Raw genomic sequence first — 18,587 nt, forward strand, 5'->3', positions numbered from 1 at the left:
TGTGTGTGTGTGTGTGTGTGTGTGTGTGTGTGTGCAATAAACTGACAACGAAGAGTGCAAAACTAGTATTTAACCAGCCTGAGCACTTTCGACTCTTAATGAGTATTTTTCAAAGGCAATTACAAAATATAGACAGGACAAACAAATAAAACACGAAACCCCTTTGGTTGTTACAATAATAATGACTCAGATCAACTGTAAATACATTTAAATGTTTGAATTACCTATTGTTCGTTCGTCATTTTGCTTTGTTTTTATTCCCATTCGTTTCAATATACAGGTGTTATGTATATTTAATTTAATTGTGTGTCTATTAGTTTAAAAAAAAATTATTCCGTTACATGCTATTTTAATGTAACATTGTTTGCTGGATTTGACATTGTCCAGAATAGAAAAATTGTATCTAGTTTCTGACCTTGTTCCAAAATCAGTGACAGTTTTGGTAAATAACTTATTTTTATTTTTATTTTTTATCTGTCTCAGAGTAAGAATCATTAAGTTGAATCAAGGTGATACCTGGACTACGTGATGTTTATCATGTAACAAACTTCTTTTTTTTCCAGAAAGATAAACTCTTGACCCCCATCCAAGAATCTGTGTTGCGTTTTAGTTAGTCTTATAACTGATGTTATGATGAAGGATTGCCAGTCGGGCTTGAAACATTTAACATGTAAAATCCTGCTTTAACATCTGACACGTTAAGTTGTTTTATGTTGTGACCAGTTTGGGCTGAATTTTATTTTTCTTCAAGTTATTGAATTCAAATGATTATTTTCCCTGGAAATACAAACGTGCCCTGATAAGATTCTTGGATAAAGACATTTACAGGAATTTAAACTGAATTCGAAACTGGAATAATATTTCTGTGATTCAACAAGAGACTGTTGACACGTCAGTACTTTGCTGACCACAACAGAGACGCTATCGTCTTCCATCTTGACTTTCATCGGGATTTGAACTGAGATTCACTTAGAACATTTCATTGATAATACTGGTGTTTATAACTCTTGGATTATGTTTGGATTTAATTCGTAAAACCGTAAGTTCTTTTTTACATTTTTAGCTTTGTATTCTAGGGAAATAAATTATTTGTTAAATTATACAAAGCTTGTTGTCTTCACTCTTTCTGTTACTTTTTTAAGAGCATAGACTCGTAACACAGGCTGTTTAGTAAAATGGCTGTACGTTAGGTAACTAACCAGGCTATGCAGTGCTCTACTTTCTTCATTTAAACCATCTTTCATCTTTCATGTTGAAATCATACGTGTGTCTTATATTTATTTAATCAATATGAATGAAAATAGAAGTTCAATAAATAAAGAAACCTACTTATCGATTTGCAGAGAAGATCGTTATTAGCAGCAACATGTAAAGGCAATCAGATTAAAATGAGATCTCCACAGTTATATACAAGGACCTGACAGGAACCGCTTTTTGGTCATGTCCCCTTAAATCGCTAATTTTATTAACCAATGGGGACATTGCAGTGTGGATGAAGAGCATGAATGTGTACCAATGATTTGATTCGCTTTCACATTTTTGAAAGCTGCATTTCAGGTGGTTATTCAAAAGTCACCAGAACATGACCCTTAAGCAGTCGTCGTCAGATTTTCAGGTAGGGCAGTAAAGAATAACATTTTGTAGCGGTAGATATGTGCTGAGTTCATTCGTTCCGTCAAAAAAAAAGTTTCCTGAAGTCAGTTTTAACTGCGTTCGTGTGTTTTTTTGGGCGTGTGTTTGAGTATGTTATTTGGATTTTGACGTAGTTTTAAGTCATGTCACTACGATGTCTGAAGTGTGGCACCTTATAGTCATGTCTAGCACTGGGGTATCATGCCGTAGACATGTAGCATGATGTCCCACCCAGTCACATTATCCTGACACCAGGTCGACCAGTCCTAACACTAAGCTCTTAATGCTGCGCACCGAGTGAGGCAGCTGTTAGCTGTTAGTACCATTTTTATATGTCTTTGGCATGATTCGGCCGGGGTTCGAATCCGCGACCTCCAGCACCCGAGGCAGACACTCTAACCGATACGCTACAGGAGTGGGAGTGGTGTAACTGCGTTGGTATAAAAATAACACAGCGTACAATATATATATATATATATATATATATATATATATATATATATATATATATATATATATATATATATACTGCCTGGGGAAGATTAAATGCCACCTTACCTTTTCGGTTTGTTCGATATACATAATGTTACTCTCCAATGATGAATTGGGTATTTCCATACTTGCTTGTGGATTTTTCATTTTGTACATACTTTACCAAATATATTTAATATATGGGTTAATGCAACTCTGAAAACTCCTACATTGGATCTTCAATTCATCAGAAGCACTTGAGTATAAGGCAGCTTTAGCTGTTTTATCTTCTTTCTCCATACTGTAAATATCAAAGTGACTGTGTAGCTAACAGTACTGTAAGAATTTACACAATGTGTCTGTGTAGCCAACAGTACTGTATGAATTTACACAATATGACTGAGTAGCCAACATTACTGTATAAAAATTTGCACAATTTGACTGTGTAGCCAACAGTACTGTATGAATTTAAACTCTTATGTCACTTGTTTAGGCTCGAATAAACAGTAACACAAGAAAGAGGGAAAACAACAAGCTTTGAAAAATACAATAATTTATTTCCCTGGAAAAATTCTGTAAAAATGAAAAAGTATGAACTTACGGTTTTATAGAATCAAAACCAAAAATAATCCGAGAATTATCCAAGAATAAAATTGTTGAAGTCCTAATAACAATGTTCCACTGATTTCACGTTCGAATCGCGACGAAGAATCAAAGATGAAAGACGATGACGCATGTTGGAATCTATAGTGTTGAAGTCTACAGTTCCTTGTAGAAATAAAAATTATCACTCCGGTTTCTGATAACCGAATAATTTTTTTAATAAAATAACTGTCCTTGTTCCACAATATTACATGAAAACATGTATTTTTCAGAAAAATAATCCAAGTAATTTGAAATAACTCCAAACGAAGTAATTTGAAATAACTCAAAACAGCACAACATACAACTAACAGTTTAACAGCTCAGCTTCTACTGATATTAATTCTCCAAAACATGGGTTAAATCGTATTCTAAACGTAAACATGGGATCACATGATCATCTTCTGGATTGTTATAGAAGTAAGTACTTGTTACAGATAACGTTTACCCAGTGTGACCCTGACGAAAACCAATCATTGTAAATAAAATATATAAAAAATTGTTTGCATCTTGAAGAAAAATTCCCATCATGACCTTGAAAACAACCAATCATTTTAAAATAAAATAGAACTTGTTTACGAAGATTGCTACAAATTCTGAAACAAGGTCAGGATTTAGATCAACACTTGATTATCAACTAACAGTCAAGATCAAACTATTTTCTGAAAAAGTATCATCTCTAGTGAATAAATTTACATTACAATATCATGTAATGAAAATAAAAAAAATAAAAAACTGACAAACAATTAAACTGAAAGAAATAGATATTAAATCAGATATAATTAAATGAAATATACATAAGAACACACAATGTGACTGAGAAGCCATCAGTCATGTATAAATTTATACAATGTGACTGAGTACGGTACTGTTTGAATGCTACACATAGTATAAGCCAAATCATTTTTCTGAAAGTGCAGTGACTACCTAATCTATGATCATGCAAGGCTTTCAGGCTCTAATACAAAAATCTGTAAAGATGCTGAGCGCATAGAGAGGAAGCTGTAAGTACCATTTTCATTAGTCTTTGGCATGACTTGGCCAGGGTTTGAACCAACAACTTCAAGCATCCGAGGCGAACGCCTTAACCACTAAGCCACCGAAGCAGTTCTCGGTTGTACGAGCAGCATGCCATGTAAAGATTCCAAATTAATTGACAAGGGCCATAACTATGTCCATAATAGAGTAGATAAGAAAAGCATCGCCCGTAAAATAGCACAACTAGGCGAAGACAACTATATGCTCTGCGAAATGCGTCATAATATGGTTCAATGGTTCCTGAGTTACGGTTGTTGTGTCATTGTTGATTGTAATTCATTCTGGTATTCTATTGGAGCACCCCAGATTTTTGTATTGTGGATAATACTCTCTCTCTCTCTCTCTCTCTCTCTCTCTCTCTCTCTCTCTCTCTCTCTCTCTCTATATATATATATATATATATATATATATATATATATATATATATATATATAAAGTCATTTACATGTGTTTGCAACAAGTCATAAAGTTCTTTTGTATTTACCCACACATGTGTTGATCTATTTCTAGTCATAACGTGGAGAGGTTGCAGTACTGGAGGGTGACTGTGTTATTACTTAGAAATATGTACACTGTTAATGTTAATTCACTTTCTTGGATTTGATCAAATTAAAGACGGTCTTTACAGTTGGGAAACTTCAGTCTATCACGCAGAGCAACATAAGTTCACCGTCATTGTTCACTTATCAGTTTCACCTGCCCTACAAGACTTCAGATGTTTAGCAGTTTTGGTACTGTAGGGAAGGCATGTAAAAACAAAGTGGTTTCAAATTTCTGATCCTCCTTTATAACTGTGGGTGGGGTGGTATAGGGGCAGATATCCTCTACAAAGTGCTGATTGAACGTGTATCTGTTGAACTGCAGAGTGTACGAGTGTGATAGAACCCTCACTTTAATGAGTGATTTTGCTATTGCTCTCAGGTTGTTGGAGGTGGCTGTTCATAGGGATGTCCCTGCAGCAAAGGATTATCTTGGATGCGGAGGACTCGGAGTGACCGCTTGTTTAGTTTAGCCACTTCCCAATACGATTTATAACCCTCCATAACCATGTATTTCCATCGTTGCTTGCTGGAGGATTTATCAATCAAGTTGAAGGCTGATGGGAGGGAGTGTTTGTTTGTGTTCTGATGTAAGGAAATGTTATGTTGCTACCCTCATCTTGTAATGACAACTAAGTGCTCGCAAGCTAAAACTCCACCAATTAAGGCTGATTGGTGATGTTGTCAGAGCCAGGACATGCCTTTCGTTGTTGATGTCTAATGGGTTGCATATATAAGTATATGGACTGCGGATGAAGCATATACCTCGAGAAAACCTGTATCTGATGACGAATTTTTAGTTTCGACTTTTTCAGTGTTCCTAGAACTGCTGTGGAGATCCATGTCACTTGTATGCCACAGACTGCTTGTGGGTGTGAGAACATGCAATACATGTTGTGTGACACAATAGGATTTATCCCATTATGTCCATGTATGTCTGCTCCCATGATGTAATAGTGAAATAGTGTAGTCATATCCCTGTTTGTATCATATTCTTAATATGTCTTCATGTTGGCTCACTCTAAAATAACAAGGTGGGTTGTTGAATCGGTTTCCTTAATTACTGTACTTTGATAACAGCCTCATTATCTATAAATAAACCTAGTCAACAAAACCCATAACGCGTCCAAAACGGTGAAGACAAGTCAATCCCATACAAGGTACATGCATGGTAATGATACAAAGGTTCATACCAAATTGGCATCTGAATATGTGGAATGGTTCCAGAGTCATGCTGGTTTGCAAAAAACATTCTGTATCAAAATATCAAATTAATATTCAAGACCAGAACTCATTCTAAAAAATGTTCCCTCACAACATTGATACTTTTTCATTGAAAGGACACTCTTTTACCTACTGAGGACAATACAAAAAGCACTGTTGAACTGGTGTGAAAGTTAAATTAGCAGATAATTTGTTGCTTATATGGCTTTTGTTTAGTTTTTCACAGCTTTTGTGGGACCTAAATTTAAATATTGCTTGATTGTGAGCGGGTAAACTGGCAAATCCTACCTGCCGATACTTAAACCGCTACATTATCATGGAATTGCACATTACCTGGTAGCATTTAGAACTTCCCCTTCTGAAAGCATCTATGTTTAGGTAAATAAAACCTCTTTATTTTCCTCAAGTGAAAGTGGTTTTTCTGTACACTACCAACCAAGCATATCTTCTAGGATATGAGGTCATCATTGGGATCAAATACCAAAATTTGTCGCAGAAAAGCAAATTGAATTATTCCTTTCAGCACACAAATTCATCCTCACCTAGAAGCAGCAAGAATCATTAAATGTAAATTAGTAATGTAAATAAAAAGGTAGTTACACAAGACTTGACCCTGACCTAACTTTACTAAAAATAGTTACACAAGAAAAGACCTGACCCTGACCAACTTTTCTTAGCTATAAAATGAGGCACACAAGAAAAGACCTGACCTACCTTTGTCAGCTATAAACTAAGTCACACAAGAGACTTGACCCTGACATTTTTGTCAGCTATAAACTAAGTCACACAAGAGACTTGACCCTGACATACTTTTATCAGCTATAAACTGAGTCACACAATAAATTTTACCCTGGCCTACTTTTGTTAGCTATAGCTCCTCAAGAAAAGACTCTAAAAGTATAAACTTAATATAGACATCTCACTCCTGGGAATCTAATATGATAAACTTGACATTTGATTCTGAAATAAAGAGGAACCTAATATAAACCTAATCTTGACATTTGACTCAGACATCAAGGGGAACTTAATATAAACCTGATCTTGATATCTGACTCTTGACCTCAAGGGGAACCTAATATAAACATTAATCTTTACATTTGACTCTTGACATCAAGGGGAACCTACTATAAACCTAATCTTGACATTTGACTCTTGATATCAAGATGAACCTACTATAAACCTAATCTTGATATCTGACTCTTGACCTCAAGGGGAACCTAATATAAACATTAATCTTTACATTAGACTCTGACATCAAGGGGAATCCAATGCAAACCTAACCATGATGCTTGACTGTGACATCAAGGGGAACTAATATAAACCTAATCTTGAAATCTGACTCTTGACCTCAAGGGGAATCTAAGATAAACTTAATCTTCTCATTTGACTTGACATCAAGGGGAACCTAATATAAACCTAATCTTGACATTTGACTCTTGATATTAAGAGGAACCTAATATGGACCTAATCTTGATATCTGACTCTTGACCTCAATGTGAACCTAATATAAACCTAATCTTGACAGTTGACATCAGGGGAAACCTAAAATAAACCTAATCTTGACATTTGACTCAGACATCAAGGGGAACCTAATATAATCCTAATCTTAACATTTGACCCTGACATCAAGGGGAACCTAATATAAACCTTAATTTTTACATTTGATTTGGATATCAAAGGGAACCTCATATAAACCTCAATCTTGACATTTGACTCAGATATAAAGGGGAACCTAATACATGTGTATAAACATAATCTTGACATTTGACTCTTAACATCAAGGGTAACCTAACATAATCTTAATCCTAATATCTGACTCAGACATCAAAATAAACTTTATATAAACCTAATCTTGACATTTTACACTGACATCAAGGGGAACCTAATACAACCCTTAATCTTGATATAGACTCAGATATCAAAGGGAACTAAATATAAACCGGATCTTTACATTTGACTCCAACATCAAGGGGAAAAACAACCAAAAGACATGTGCAACTTACCTGTTTTGCAGGAGTGGCTATTATATACATTATGTTGATTAAATGTGTTAAATTTTTATAATATATTAAGCATTATATATTGGAGTGAAGGAAGATGAAAAGTTATGCATTTTCTGTGAGAGTCTACATATTGCACACTGTATGTATGTGTGTGTATGTATGTATGTATCTATGCATGCATGCATGTATGTATGCATGTAAGTATTGATGTGTGTATGTATGTATGTGTGTGTACGTATGTGTGTATGTAAGTATGTATGTATGTTGTTGTTGTTGTGGGGTTTAACGCCATTTTTCAGCACACGATAGGCCATACATGGCGGCCAATGTTAATGGTGGAGGAAGAACCTGGGAAAACCCCGGAAAGAACCACCGACCCACAAGAAGCTACTGGCATGCTTTCTCACATACCTACATTGGCTGAATCTGAGACTAGAACCCACGCAGAGGTGAGATGGCAGTGATCCGTAACAGAGAGCGCTTTAGACCACGCGGCCACTCAGGGCCCCGTGTATGTATGTGTGTGTGTAGGTGTGTGCATGTTTGTATGTATGTGTGTGTATGTATGTATGTATGTATGTATGTGTGTGTGTATGTATGTATGTATGTATGTGTGTGTGTATGTATGAATGTATGTGTGTGTGAATGTATGTGTCTGTATGTATGTTTGTGTATATGTGCATGCATACATGAATGTTATTATGTATGTATGTATGTTTGTATGTATGCCAGTGTTTGCATGTTTGCAGGAATGCATGTTTGATTATGAATGCCTACTTACCTGTGCACTCACAACAAAGTTAAACTGACAAACACAACAGCTAGGGATATTAACTTTTATTTCATTGAAATTGCTATAAGTTCACTCAGTTTATGTTTCCTACACTTAAACTGTCATTACTTTAGGCTTTTAATTGCTGTGACACTGAATTTTGCTCATGTGCAAGGCTTACATAAGATCATTAACCAATCACTGAATATAAGTAATAATTTACCAACATACATTCCCAAATGCAAACAGTCTATACTTTAATCCTTTTTCAGCATGATCTAATGGCTTTTCTTAAACAATGCAACTATTTTGTTTATAAAAATGATAACTGTAAACCTTGACCACAAAAGTAGGTCAAAGATAATTGTTTAGCGCAGCTGATAATAAATGTACAAAATTAATCATTTTTGCAAGTCGTTGTATAGGTATCACTGGTATTACATTTCTTTCATGCAAACTTTTCATAACTATGAATATAAACTAGACAGAGTATTACACTGTACCAGTTTTACCCATAATGCCTTGCAGAAAATTACCCACAAATGACTTGTAAAAGATAGCTCATTACATCATAATGTGATATGATTCATGATTCATTATAATGCTGAAGTTGATTTGTTTGGTTTATTGTTTAAACAGTGGATGGAAACAATCAATACAACATCTTAATTTCTTGACCATAAAACAGAGTGGTAAACATTTTTAATTCACACAACAGCATGTCATGAAAAATACTACATACAAGCATAGTGATTATGCTGATTAATTCAGTTCTGTCTAGGATCAAGGAAATAATGATTCTAAATAATCACTGAGCAAGTAAATATGATCATCTTTTAAAGAAAACACTTGCTATTTAATGCTAAATAGGTCACTAGAACACTAGATATTTAATGCTAAATAGGTGAATAGAACACTAGATATGTGCTGCTAAATAGGTCAATAGAACACTAAATATTTACTGCTAAATAGGTCAATAGAACACTAGATATTTGCTGCTAAATAGGTCAATAGAACACTAGATATTTGCTGCTAAATAGGTCAATAGAACACTAGATATTTGCTGCCAAATAGGTCAATAGAACACTAAATATTTACTGCTAAATAGGTTAACAGAATGCTGGATATCAGTTGCTATATAGGTCAGCTGAATGCTGAATATTTGCTGCTAAATAGTTTAAAAGAACCCTGGATATTGGTTGTTTTAAAAGTCAACAGAACACTGGATATTGGTTGTTATAAAGGTCAACAGAACACTGAATACTGGTTGTTTTAAAGGTCAACATAACACTGGGTATTGGTCGTTATCAAGGTCAACATAACAGTGGATACTGGTTGTTTTAAAGGTCAACATAACACTGGATATTGGTTGTTTTAAAGGTCAACATAACACTCTATTGGTTGTTTTAAAGGTCAACATAACACTAGATATTGGTTGTTATAAAGGTCAACATAACAGTGGATACTGGTTGTTATAAAGGTCAACATAACACTGGATATTGGTTGCTATAAAGGTCCACAGAACACTGGATATTGGTTGTTATAAAGGTCAACAGAACACTGGATATTGGTTGCTATAAAGGTCAACAGAACACTGGATATTGGTTGTTATAAAGGTCAACAGAATACTGAATATTGGTTGTTATAAAGGTCAACAGAACGCTGGATATTAGTTGTTATAAAGATCAACTTTTGATATTGGTTGTTATAAAGGTCAACAGAACACTGGATTTTGGTTGTTATATAACTCAACAGAACACTGGATTTTGGCTGTTATACAGGTCAACATGACACTGGATATTCACTGTTTTATAGGTCAACAGAACACTGGATATTGGTTGCTATAAAGGTCAACAGAACACTGGATATTGGTTGTTATAAAGTTCAACAGAAAACTGGATATTAGTTGCTATAAAGGTCAACAGAAAACTGGATATTGGTTGCTATAAAGGTCAACATAACAGTGGATATTGGTTGTTATACAGGTCAACAGAACATTGAATATTAGTTGTTTTAAAGGTCAACAGAATGCTGGATATTGGTTGTTATACAGGTCAACAGAACACTGGACATTAGTTGCTATAAAGGTCAACAGAACACTGGACATTAGTTGCTATAAAGGTCAACAGAAAAATGGATATTGGTTGCTATAAAAGTCAACAGAACACTGGATATTGGTTGTTATAAAGGTCAACAGAACATTTTATATTGGTTTTATAAAGGTCAACAGAATGTTGGATATTGGTTGTTATACAGGTCAACAGAACACTGGATATTGGTTGCTATAAAGATCAACAGAACATTTTATATTGGTTTTATGAAGGTCAACAGAACGCTGGGTATTGGTTGTTATACAGGTCAACAGAACACTGGATGTTGGTTGTTATAAAGGTCAACAGAACACTGGATATAGGTCCACAGCCACGGTATTTCAAATTCAGACAAGTTCTCATCAACATGGACAGGGGTTTGGAAGTTAAATGAAGTGAGGACACTAGTCATCATTTGAATACTTTTACCAATGTATCTTGTAACATGTATAGGTGATGCAGGTAAAATGACAAAAAAGATAAAGCACTCAATGTTTTAAAACATTCACAAACACATACAAGCTCTTGTCGATAGTAGATTAAATTCTGTGAAGAAGCAAAACAATGTTTTAATATATTTTAAGTAAAAAAATTTGTTCCTCTTTTATAATTAGTCACACTAAACTTTGTATCAGGCAAATATTATGAAACACTATACAACAAGCAAGATTCCAATTAAAATGTTCAATTGTAGCTCAAATTAATTCATTATCTCCAACTATGTCAGGTATCAGAAGGTATTTCTTTCCCTAACAGAATATTATAAAACACTATAGAACAAGCAAGTTTCAGATTAAATAACAGCTCATATTAGTTCAATTCTCTCAAACTATATCACAAATCGGAAGGTATTTCTTTCCATAACAGAAGGAAAAAGCCGAGTCAAAATATGCAAACTGCTTCATTACATTTTGTAGCCATAAAAGCAGCTATAAAAGGAAAATAGCAAAATGTTGGCAAACATTATTTGGGAAAATAGCAAAGATGTGAACAGTAGACAACATGTCCAACACAAAATGTACTGCAATGAAAAAATTACTGTCTGGTTGTAACAACTAAACATGTACAGAAGACTGCCATTTCTCTTAGTTATGTGCCTTTAAAAAATGACATCATATATCACATAAATACAATATTGTCCATAAAAAGTGCATAATATGTATGTAAATATATGCAAGATGGACGAAAGAACAACCAAATCAAAACTCAACTCACTGATGCTAAAGTTCAAAAGAAAACAAAGACATGAAGTTTCTATCCACTTGTGTGCATAAATGTCATTACCATCCACTGTTTATTATAATCAAACATTTTCTGTCTTTAAATAAAGGGTTTCAGGTGAAACATGTTCAGAGGTAATTAAGCTGTTCATGAGAACTTAAACTATTATGGAGGTGATCATGATAAATTAAGCTATTATGGAGGTGTTCGTGAGAAATTAAGCTATTATGGAAGTGTTCATGAGAAATTAAGCTATTACTGAGGTGTTCGTGATAAATTAAGCTATTATGGAGGTGTTCGTGATAAATTAAGCTAGTATGGAGGTGTTCATGAGAAATTAAGCTATTATGGAGGTGTTCATGAGAAATTAAGCTATTATGGAGGTGTTCATGAGAAGTTAAGCTATTATGGAGGTGTTCATGAGAAATTAAGCTATTATGGAGGTGTTTGTGAGAAATTAAGCTATTATGGAGATGTTCATGAGAAATTAAGCTATTATGGAGGTGTTCATGAGAAATTCCGCTATTATGGAGATGTTCATGAGAAATTCTGCTATTATGGAGGTGTTCATGAGAAATTAAGCTATTATGGAAGTGTTCATGATAAATTAAGCTATTATGGAGGTGTTCATGATAAATTAGGCTTTTATGGAGGTATTCGTGATTATTATGGAGGTGTTCATGAAAAATTAAGCTATTATGGAGGTGTTCATGAGAAATTAAGCTATTATGGAGGTGTTCACGAGAAATTAAGCTATTATGGAGGTGTTCGTGAGAAATTAAGTTATTATGGAGGTGTTCATGAGAAATTCAGCTATTATGAAAGTGTTCATGATAAATTAAGCTATTATGGAGGTGTTCATGATAAATTAAGCTATTATGGAGGTGTTTGTGAGAAATTAGGCTATTATGGAGGTGTTCATGATAAATTAAGCTCTTATGGAAGTGTTCATGAGAAATTAGTTGCAGTGGTGTTTAGGGTGAATTAAGCTGTTCATGAGAAATTAAGATATTATGGAAGTGTTCGTGAGAAATTAGGAAGGTGTGGTGGTGTTTAGGGTGAATTAATATATTCGTAAGGATTTTACATGTTAGGTGTCCAAAAAGAACTAACATATTCAGAAGGAATTCAAATATTGAAGAGTTCAGGATACAAAAAAAACATGTTCAGGAGAAATTAAGAAGTTAAGATGGTAGAAAGCATAGAGATACACCACTGATAATTCAATTATGTGCAATTCAACCAGTATTTTATAAATAAGTCATAAATGCATGCTCCAGATGTTATCAAAATATCACTGTTGTATTGAAAGAAAATGTGAAAAATGTTCTAAACAGCATCATAGGAAACATCCGTATATTTAACAATACTAAAATAAGCGAGCTCAATCATTCTCTCACGTTACTAATGCAACAGACACACATAAATCCCAGCATACTGCAAGCTTGCAAAAATATGGACTCGTATCCTTTATTTATATTACATTTATACACTTCCTCTTAATATACACACCTTAAAAGGAGGAGTCATCATGGTTATGTTGTTGTTGTTGTTGTTGTTGTGGGGTTTAACGGCATTTTTCAGCACACGATAGGCTATACATGGCGGCCAGTATTAATGGTGGAGGAAGAACCCGGGAAAACCCCGGAAAGAACCACCGACCCTCGAGAAGCTACTGGCAAGCTTTCTCACATACCCACATTGGCTGACATGGTTATGTAAACCACATTATCTTATTATCCTAAATAGTACTGTATAAATTAGACAAATTTATAACACAGCAATATCAAGAAAACACAAACTGTGTAAGGCAACAATTGTCTTTTTATCCCAACTCATTAAACCTCACCTCAAACAAAATGAATAATGTTCCCTGTCTGTATATCAATTTTAAATTCTTCACGCACAATCTTCTGAAAAATTTCAAATTTTTAGTAGGCACCACCAAAAATGTCAAATGAAAAGTGCACAGCCCACTATAAAAACCCTCTAAATATGGACAATACACTGACAATCAAGGATGGCTGCTGGAAAAATGCTAGGGTATCTAGCTTTTTGAAAAGTGTACATGTTTAAACAATTAAGAGTCCATGCGATCCAAAACTGCACAAAAAAGGTCTGATTCACATTTTCAAGCACTATATTTACTTATCTCTCTCAATGTTATGATCAAATCAGAAAAAGTACAGGAAAGAGTCAACTGTCCATGAAATAACACCTGGAACAGTAATATAAAATAAATCAGTTTTGCACAAGATTCATCACCAGCATTGCTGGTTATGTGAATTATTTTCTTCTCTATGATGCAGCTATTGAACTCTCATCATAATTCAGACAAAGAAAGCCTGTAGAGCTAATTTATGACATGTCCTGCACTATGAATGATTTTCCAGGGTGTAATTTAATGTTCACTGACAATCATTTTCTAATCATTTCCCAGGGTGTAATTTAATGTTCACTGACAATCATTTTCTAATGACTTCCCAGGGTGTAATTTAATGTCCTCTGACACTATCATTTTCTAATGATTTCCCAATGTGTAATTTAATGTTCACTGACAATCATTTTCTAATCATTTCCCAGGGTGTAATTTAATGTTCACTGACAATCATTTTCTAATGACTTCCCAGGGTGTAATTTAATGTCCTCTGACACTATCATTTTCTAATGATTTCCCAGGGTGTAATTTAATGTTCACTGACAATCATTTTCTAATGATTTCCCAGGGTGTAATTTAATGTCATCTGACACTATAATTTTCTAATGATTTCCCAGGGTGTAACTGAATGTCATCTGACACTATCATTTTCTAATGATTTCCCAAGGTGTAATTTAATGTTCACTGGCAACCATTTTCTAATAATTTCCCAGGTTGTAATTTAATATTCACTGACAATCATTTTCTAATGATTTCTCAGGGTGTAATTTAATGTCCTCTGACACTAATATTTTCTAATGATTTCCCAGGGTGTAATTTAATGTCCTCTGACACTATCATTTTCTAATGGTTTCCCAGGGTGTAATTTAATGTTCTTTAACATTATCATTTTCATTCAAAGCACTGCTTTTGCAAGAATTAAAATTGTATAAACATTTTTGTTCTTTATTATTCAAGGAGACAAAAGTAGCAATCATGTAAACTTAACATCACCATCATAATGTAAAAATGTAATGTTAAAATCACAATGATAATGCAATACTGTAATATTAACATCTCATTCATAATGTAAAAATGTAATGTTAACATCACAATCATAATGTAAAAATGTAATGTTAATATTACAATCATAATGTAAAAATGTAATGTTAATATTACAATCATAATGTAAAAATGTAATGTTAATATTACAATCATAATGTAAAAATGTAATGTTAACATCACAATCATAATGTAAAAATGTAATGTTAACATCACAATCATAACGTAAAAATGTAATGTTAACATCACAATCATAATGTAAAAATGTAATGTTAATATTACAATCATAATGTAATAACATAAATGTTAACATCACAATCATAATGTAATAACAATGTTCAAAAACGTCCAAGCTGTGCAATTAAACATTGATTTTACATAAAGCAGACATCTTTCATTTTCATGTTGAAATTATGAAATTTCTAGTTCCATGTCAAATTACATCAGTCACCTAACTGTACATTGTTCACAACATATTCCTATGCACTGTTCTGGTAGTTACTATTACACCAATTAAAAAACACTACACAAAAAATCAGAAATACTATTTGCAGACAATCACAAGCATTAGAAGTTGTTTTAATGTTCATGATGCAGATAAATATATCAAAGTGAAATATTCAAAAACATAAAGGTGCAAGGAAATATACATATATATATATAACAATTCAAAGAATGATGTCAATGATGTTTACATAAAATAAACAATAACTAATGACTTTATTAAGTTAGAAGTTTTAGATGTTTATCCAATATCTGAAAGAATTTAGCAATTGAAAGCATTGAGAATGCTGATGGCTTGGAAGGTTGAATATACCAATTTATTCAAGATCAGAGGGAAAATATAACTTCTGAGATGTTGCTATTCAACTAGTATCAGGTATAATCATTTACCTATATCTGAGTTGCCTCCCTTTTATGTGTAAAGCTTTCTGAAAGGTCATTGGCTACATACTTGGTTATTAATTTTATCACGTCAATGAAGTTTGTCACTATTACTAGTAATACCAAATATATGTAGTAAAAAAACAATGGGTACTATGCCACAGCATGGAGGGACTGATATCTCTTCAAGTATACAGCTTAAATCTGGCCATAATCGTGAATTTAACACAGACAATGTGAAATAAATTACTAAATTATGTGCAATGGGATCCGGCTCATTTTTGGGCGAGAACATATTTATTTGCAAAAAAGACGTACCTGCAACAAAGTTTAATTGGCCTGACTACCTCTAACTTTTCAAACAAGTTCCATTTTAAATTAATTTAAACTTATATTACTGATCTGATAAAAATTGTGCACATTTAGCATTTTTTTGTTAACAAACGCCATTAAACTGCAGTCAACACCTATACAGTATTGAATAAGTTAGTATAGTGTCCTGTTTTGTAATGAATTATGCTATTTCTAACAAGATGCCACATAAAAACATTATCATAACAAAAAAGCGAGGGATGGTGCTTTATCCACTTGAATATTGAGTTTTATTTTGTGTTCCCTGGTGATTTGCAATTGGGGGGGCCCTAATTTATTCTCATATCAGGTTTTACAAATGTTGAATTGTACATTTAATTACATTTATGATAAAGAATTTGCCGCAGACTTAAACAGTTTACCACATAGTTAAAGGAAAAACAATTTACCACACAGATAAAGGAAAAACAATTTAACACACATATCTACAATTTGGGTTCATTATTGTATGGATACAGAAAATTTCCATACAGAGAGTCCAAAAACACACCAAACACTTTCGTAAAGGTAAGGTTACAAATTTTCAAACTTTGCAGAAACCACAGAAACTACATTAATAATTCATCATACATCAGCCAATGTCTCAGCATCCTGGGATGTTTTAAGGTCAGTGAGAATGGCGGACAGGCTCATTATGTTTATAAAAACTGGACCACTCTGCAACATAATTTTCAGGAGAAAATTGGCAAAATTGAGAATTCTACATGATAATGAAATACCACTAACCAGATTATCAGCAGTTCTAGGCCTAAATAAAAATTCCCCCATTATCAATTTGGATTCAGGCTACTTCAATAAAACTAGATTTTTATCTTAAAAGCTATATATATATATATATATTGTAAAACTTGTGAAATAATTTAAAACAGGAATTGACAAAAAGTTCAAATGTAACAGGCTAAAAAGATTTCTTTCAATCGGTCTCTACTCCTCCAGTGTCGTAATAAAGCAAAATCTCATTCATAGTTACACACTCATCTTAATCAAAGACACTAAAAATTTATTCAAATGTTGATAAATTTAATTATTAAAAAACAGCTATTTAACAGACACCACTCTTCATCATCTTGTCTTTAATCACAAAGCAAAACACACATACACATGAAAAGATCAGTCTTCTACATCCGAACATTTTTCAAAATGAAAAATTATCCATATCCATTCTTTGAACACTTCACCAATAAATTTGTAATGAATCAAGTATTTCTGGCCTGTGGCTAAACCATCATGGGGAGACTACTCTTCATCTTTTCAACTGATATCCAATATACACATTGCAACCTGTCAAACCTCCATTTGTATAATAAACTAATCCATGTCAATGGAAGAATTCATTTAAGTTCTGGGCATGCAGTAGTGTTACTGTGTGAAAACTTTCTTAAATGGGAAATCACTATTCACTCTTATAAAGCAGTTTATTTTAGCAATCCACATTGTCTGGTCTTTCAGTGGACATTTTAATATCATCCTGTGAATGTAAGTTACTCAATGTCTTCTTGATTCTAAGAGCAGTGAGCCGTGCCGCAGCATTTTGGAACCAACATTCCTTCATGATTCGAGCCATTGTTCGCAGAGGCTGAAAAACAGATACAGAGTAATATGGCCTGTAAAAATAGCAAAGAAATATGAGTATTTTCATACAATTAAAACTCAGACCTCTAGCAGAAACCAAAATACTTCCTTCTGATGAGAAAGGTAAAGCATAAAGTGCATTTTAAGAAACACATGATGTGCTTAAGTGAAGATTTCAAAGGGTTATAACCAAACACCACTTGGTCTCATACACAACAAGACCCAGAGGTAGGAATGCCACAGGTAGCAAGGAAAGTAAACATGGCCCCCACGCTTTTCTGAAGATAAATTTCCAGGGTTTATCCAGGAAGAAATTATGTTTTTCAAGGTTCACTTGACCATTACTGAATGGAATTATAGAACACTTTAGATTATTAAAAAAATGCATTTTCTAAATCTAAAGATGTTTCTATTTCAAGACTCTCCAAAACATCTAAGTCAAAAAAGATGATAATGTACAAAGACATAAAATGTATCACACGAAACAAGTTTGATTATATTCCTAGAAATGGGCATGTAAGATTATTACAATGTACAGAATATAACTTCTAACAATGCTGACCTGCATTATGTTGCTACGTGGAAACAACATAATGAACATAAATTGGTTCTGTTTCCTATCAACCTTTCATTCAAAATAATTATATAACAATATATATGCATGTTATACAAAGTAACATTTCCTATCACAGTATGAAAACACAATAATGCAAAATATTAGAATCTTATCTTGCAAGGAAAAAAGTTTAACCCTGAATTTATCTGTGCAAATAAAATCCCAAACAAGATTTTTCAAACAACTTAAACTTCTTAAGACGATTTGGTTAAAAATCCATAATTTCAGAATCATTTACAAAAGGGGTGATTTAAATTTTGATAGGAGACCATCAAATTTATAATTGCTGTACTCTAAAGAACTGAATTTTC

At 33.4% G+C, this 18,587-nt stretch overlaps 1 protein-coding gene across 2 annotated transcripts in view; it reads right to left on the reverse strand.

Annotated features, from left to right (window-relative positions):
• Positions 1 to 12,907: 12,907 nt before the first annotated feature.
• LOC149790203 (TGF-beta receptor type-1-like) overlaps positions 12,908 to 18,587 on the reverse strand; it is a 74,318-nt gene continuing 68,638 nt past the window's right edge. For both annotated transcript variants that reach the window (XM_089972199.1, XM_089972200.1), the window contains exon 10: positions 12,908 to 17,664. In XM_089972199.1, the coding sequence (XP_089828325.1) occupies positions 17,509 to 17,664 (156 nt within the window). In that variant the 3' untranslated portion in view covers positions 12,908 to 17,508. The remainder of the gene's footprint in view (positions 17,665 to 18,587) is intronic.

The sequence above is a fragment of the Sinohyriopsis cumingii genome, chromosome 10, assembly GCF_028554795.1.
Source record: "Sinohyriopsis cumingii isolate HCF-2022 chromosome 10, ASM2855479v2, whole genome shotgun sequence".
NCBI classification, from domain to species: domain Eukaryota; kingdom Metazoa; phylum Mollusca; class Bivalvia; order Unionida; family Unionidae; genus Sinohyriopsis; species Sinohyriopsis cumingii.